Source organism: Triturus cristatus, chromosome 7 (assembly GCF_964204655.1).
Source record: "Triturus cristatus chromosome 7, aTriCri1.1, whole genome shotgun sequence".
NCBI classification, from domain to species: domain Eukaryota; kingdom Metazoa; phylum Chordata; class Amphibia; order Caudata; family Salamandridae; genus Triturus; species Triturus cristatus.
Window position 1 is genome coordinate 388,398,161 of NC_140590.1, and position 6,000 is coordinate 388,404,160.

Below are 6,000 nucleotides of genomic sequence, written 5' to 3' on the forward strand. Positions count from 1 at the left end.
AGCAGTCACAGCAGCTCATGCCGTGGAACTTTGCCTTAGACAGACCCACTCGCCAGGTGATAAACAGAGAAGGCACCCTAAAAAGGGCCCTCAACGAACCTGAAACGTTTAGCATCCCTGTAGTAAAACAAGTCACTGATCTGCTGCTCCTTTCATAATGAATAGATACCTTTGAAACAATCAGCAGCAAAGTAGATTATTTGACTCTCAAAACATTGCAGATCAGAGCCAGCAGCGGTGGCTCCTCCGCTAAGGCGGAGGAGCGTCACCCCACTACATTTTGAGCAGTGGATAAAAGAAAAAGAAAATGATAATAACGCTAGGTTATTATTTTATTTTTACAGTTTACGGGGTAGGGCAGGGCTTGGTTATGTCACAAAAGACACACAATTGATGGACGGAATGCAGAACAAATCAAAACATTCACCCCCAGTCAAGAGATCTGGGTTAAATACATCATTCTTTTGCTCACCATGCCACCCCAGTTTACACCTGGCTATATGCAAATCAGTCTTTACCCTGTGCCTCATGGGAACAGTCAAGCCCAAACTGCCAAGCCAGGTCCTCCCTGGACCGGAAACAAGCATCCTAGGACCGGTTTAGGGGTTTCACCCCTCTTCAGCCAAGATAGCTTGATTCCAGTGGCACAGTGACCCAGGACTCACGTCTGAGCATACCTGGCGCACTTAGGGCGAGAGAGCAAAACACACACAATTGATGGACGGAATGCAGAACAAATCAAAACATTCACCCCCAGTCAAGAGATCTGGGTTAAATCCATCATTCTTTTGCTCACCATGCCACCCCAGTTTAGACCTGGCTATATGCAAATCAGTCTTGACCCTGTGCCTCATGGGAACAGTCAAGCCCGAACTGCCAAGCCAGGTCCTCCCTGGACCGTAAACAAGCATCCTAGGACCGGTTTCGGGGTTTCATCCATCATTCATGGTTATGTCACAGCCAGAAAGGGGAGGAGTGGAGGGCACTTAAGTGGGCATGACTGCTTGGCAGGCTTTATTGTCCCGTCAAAACAGTCATGCGCACTTTGCATGTTCTTCATAAGGCTGTAATGCACAGCCTGGTGAGGAACATGTACAGGCTCCCACTGCCTGTCTGGGTGCCGAACAACGGTGCTCAGACCAATCAGCGATGCAGCGTTGTGATTGGTTGTGGGAGCCTGTTTGTGCGTCCTGCTTTAAGCAGGAACAGAAGAAGATGAATCAAGACGAGGCCACGGTCAGGGAGCAAGGAAAGTCATTTTTTTAAATGTATTTTTTCGAATCCCAACCCTCTAGATACCCTCCCCACCTGTGATACTTTGTGGCAGCCACCACTGAAAGCCAGACCGTCAATCATGACCGGGAGCAACTTTGAGATCGAAATGCTTCCCTTAGTGACAGATTAGCAGCCTAAAGATTTAGGAAAGTACACAATGCACTGATATCTTGCAGGAGTGACAGTGCTAAGAAATTTAAACTGCATTTAATGGCGTAATGTTGGTTCCAACATACACCTCTGGTGTCCCAACATATTAATGGGCATCAGAGGTTTTGCTATTTGTCCACTCGCCCTATTTTGAGTGGGTGAACTGGCAAGTAGTACTGTCTGTCAACGCCACGTAAAACCTGGTGGTAAGTGGTAGTGAAAACTCCAAAATGACCCCCAGGCCATGGGAGAAAATTCTAATGTTGAGCGGGGGCATTGCTTATTTCTATTTTCAAAAACAAAGTCCTGCTTTGAGACTTTGTTTTAGAAAATAAAAAGGAATTGAAAGCTTGATGGATAGCTCTGTCATTTTCGCAGAGTAGTCCATCAAACTTTCAATGCATTTACAGGAACCCCCGTGATGGTAATTCCTGGAAATGCAAAAGATGCAAGCTGGGCCAGGGGACCTCTCTAAATTAGGCACATGGAGTACTCTGCCATGGTGATGGTACTTAATCCTTCCGCCAAACTATGTCAGGCCCTTAGTTCTTGCCATTAAAATTCCCTGACTTTTGCTATCCACATTTCTCCTTTCTGTCGAATTGTTAGTTAACCTTGGTCAATGGAGGTGAGATACATTTTATTGGGTAAAAGCGATTCACACAAATGCTACATTTGTATAAATGTTCAAACCTGCAAGGTACACATGTCTGTTTTCCCTGGCCCAATAAAATAGTTTACATCTCTATGGATTATTTTCCTCCAGATCCAACAAGTAGTGAAAGAAATTCCTCCCTCGCTTCCGTTACTGAGTTTTAAAGACAGATATGGATAAATCTTTCAAAATGAACATCTTTTATCACAATATGATGTCTATGACTTGGCTGGTTGTAAAATGTATAATGTGCTCATCAGTAGCAGTTTACTTGGCCAAAGGAATGTCATGAAAGGTATGTTTAGTCATGTGGTCCCTAATAATAGAAGATCACAATGATGAACCATTAAAGGCTTATGATGTCATGCAGGGTAGGGGTACTCCAGCTGCTTATAACCATATGAAATCACAATGATGAACCACTAAAGGTTTATGATTTCATGAAGGATATATAGATACTACAGCTGTCACTAACCATCAGTATGGACGGGAGTGTCAATCAGGTCTTTATTAAAAAATCTACACTCGACTCTTCGGACACCGGTAGTTATCGACCCATCTCTTGCCTTTCTTTACCTACAAAAATCATTGAAAGAGTCATGAATGAGCAGCTAGTAGATTATGTCCAGACAAACAATCTGATGGACGCTACCCAATTTGGGTTTCGGGCAGGACACAGTACGGAGACAGCCCTTATCAAGGCAACAGAGGATATCTGGATGTCCCTCGATCAGGGAAGTAGAGCGGCCTTAGTCCTGCTTGATCTGTCAGCGGCCTTCAACACAGTGATTCATGGGCTGCTAATGGATCGGTTGGGTAGGATTGGGGTGACGGGGTCTGCATGGAATATGCTCAACTCCTTTCTAACAGAACATGAGCAATCGGTTGTATTAGGAGCATTTTCTTCAGCTCCTTTTTCTCTTCCATGCGGGTTCCCGCAGATTCCAACACTTTTCAACATCCAAGTGACATCCCTAGCTGATCTAAATCATTTACTCCGGATGACCAAGCAGTTGTTGGTAACTTTTTCAATTGCATGAGAAAAGTCAGTGGCTGGATGGCTGTGAATTGTCTCATGCTAAATTCCAGTAAGACCAAGGTGCTGTTGTTTGGGGAACAGCCATCATTTTGGTCTCCACTTTGGTGGCCTTGGGAACTGGGTACACCTCCTTCTTCAGTTAAGTCAGTTACGAATCTGCATCTTGTCCTCAATAATATATTGTCTTATGCAGATCAGGCTACTGTGGTTATGTTTTTGGCTTTTACCATTTTAAACTGGCCAAGAAAGTGTTGACTTTTATCCCAGCTGATTTACAGAAGACCGTGATTACAATATTGGTACTATCACAGATTGACTAATGCAATAGTTTGCTTGTGCATGCACACCAACATGTTTTGAAAAAATTACAGATCTTGCAGAATGCAGCAGCTTGGGTGCTCTTTAAGAAACTACCCTAGCTACCAATTAGGAAGATAATTATTTCTTAAAGCTCTTGTTTAGTGCATAAGGCACTGCATCATCAAGGCCCCCTCTTTCTAAAGAAGAGTATTTCCTGGTACACACTAAGCAGGCCCTTACGTGCGACCTCAGCCAACCTGGTGGTCACTCCTAGATTCAGACAGTGAATTGGGGAGGAAGAGGATTTGTGTTGAGAGCTTCAAAACCATTGAATGGCCTACCTCCTTATCTTAGAGCCATAACTAACCATTTTACGTTTAGAAATTCCTGAAGACATAGCATTTTTCCTATATTTAATTTGGTTTGGTTAACAGTGAGCAGCATTCAGTTAGCGCCGAAATGCCTTTATGGGTATTTGAGCGCTATATAAGCAGCCATAACATTAACATATGAGATTACAATGATGAACCATTAAAGGCTTATGATGTCATGAAGCGTATGTGTTCTCCAGCTGTCTCTAAGCATATGAGACACACAAACGGTGATGGGAGGAAGGCTTGCAATTTGACATACAACTGGCATTCATTGGGGAGCATCCCAACCAATCAATCTTTTGCTCACTATGCCACCTCAGTGTGGACACGGCCATATGTAAACCAGACTAACCACATGAGATCGCAATGATGAACCATTAAAGGTTTAGGATGTTTTGAAGGGCATGGGTACTCCAGCTGTCACGAAGCATATGAGATCACAATGATGAACCATTAAAGGCTTATGATGTCATGAAGGGTAGGGCCTCTCAAGCTGTCACTAACCATATGAGACACACAAAAGGCAGTGTTTGCACTTTGTCTTACCACTGGTAATCACTCGGAGTAGCATCCCAACTAATCATTCTTTTGTTCACCATGTCAACCCATGATTGGACCCAGCCATGAGCAAATCAGTCTAACCACATGAGAGCACAATGATGAACCATTTAAGGTTTATGATGTCATGAAATATATGAGTGTGTAAGAAGTTATTTGTTATGCCAAATTATAGTGGTGGTACTCTGTGTCTGTGAGATGAGGTAAACTTGTTAATTATGACCATTCCCAATCAAGGTTTCTGGGTCTACTAGATTTATTAGTACTTTTTTCCAATAATGAAATGTACACATGAAGATACATCCTGTGAAATGCATTTGCAGTTGCAGATAATATGTACAAGCCATCAAGGCCTTCGGTCGCCTTTTTTATTCCATCCAAAGCACAGAGTTTTCCAGTTCTTTAGGCTTAGCATCTCTTGTTTGGATTTGTAAGAATGCCCTCAAAATATTGCTTGTTAAGAACTAGCAGATTTCGGTATAATGATTGGATGGGTCCTTGGCTACTGCCCTGGCGCTGGTGAGTCCACCTTTTATTCTTTAAAAGGTAATTTCCCTTTTAAAGGTATTGACTATTTAGTTATTTTGCTTGTAACTGATCTTGACTCAGTGTACCTTGGTCTCTTTCCTTGTTTCAATCTTTTACACAGGATTTATGATTGAAGAAGAAAAGCCTGACAGTGCATCTCTTCCCACAACAGTTCAAACACAGTCGTCTAAACAAGTGATTAAGGAGGAAATGTTCTCAATTCCAGAGGACTCTGCCAAGCCAGAGAGATCACAGGTCACATGTCCACGGGTTGACTGTGTGTGCCACTCTTCCGTCCCAGCATGCGAGCCACAACATCTGCCAGAGCTGGTACAGATCATGAGAGAAATGCGGAATGACTTCAGATCCACCAAACGCCCACTACAGCAAGACCAGCACAACTTAGAAAACTTAGCCAGCAGCATGCGCTACTTGGCCTCATCGCTCCATCAACTGGTTAAGATATTCCCTCTGCTTGTGTCCCAGAAACACCCTGGTGAAGCCCAGCAGGCTGTGCCCTGCAAACCCTCTGAAACCTCTGACCAGTGAGGTTGTCTGCTCATTTGTAGCAATAAGTCTAAATTTAGTCTGTCTTCTCCTATCTCTGCAACTCATTACCTTTGCTTTCTATCATGGTGCAGTGCTTCAGATTTTAGACTTTAGTTTTGCAACATACATTTTTTCCACACCTGCAATATTAAAATACAGCTTGTACATGAATTCAGTGGCTCAAAATGTTTGTTTTGCTGTCAGAGAGCAGTTCACTCTAAGGTCATCTGTAGATAGTTTAATGGGCTGTGAAAAAATAGTTTCAATCTTTGTCCCAGGTGCACATATGCTAACCCCCCAAACTATATCACAATTAGCATTTTGAACTGAGAAAACGTATAACTTCTCTTATTTGAGACACCACAGACCAACTAGGTATTGGGTCTGTATGATCCTCTTTATGGAGGAGGGCTGAGATTGCAGCTTCTTTGTTTGCACAGGAGTATAGAGATGATTTTGGATTCTGGTGTCTACATCAAGAACTCACAACAGGTTTTCGTGCTTACGGATTGCTACTAAAACTATCATGTAGCAAATAATAATCCATTCCCCTCCCAAGCATGCCATCAATA

The 6,000-nt window shown here is 43.0% G+C and overlaps 1 protein-coding gene across 3 annotated transcripts in view; it reads left to right on the forward strand.

Moving 5' to 3' along the window:
* Positions 1-5,599, forward strand: part of LOC146809756 (scavenger receptor cysteine-rich domain-containing group B protein-like) — a 450,060-nt gene extending 444,461 nt beyond the window's left edge. For all 3 annotated transcript variants that reach the window (XM_085616608.1, XM_085616607.1, XM_085616609.1), the window contains one exon: positions 5,001-5,599. In XM_085616608.1, the coding sequence (XP_085472734.1) occupies positions 5,001-5,428 (428 nt within the window). In that variant the 3' untranslated portion in view covers positions 5,429-5,599. The remainder of the gene's footprint in view (positions 1-5,000) is intronic.
* The last annotated feature ends 401 nt before the right edge of the window (positions 5,600-6,000 follow it).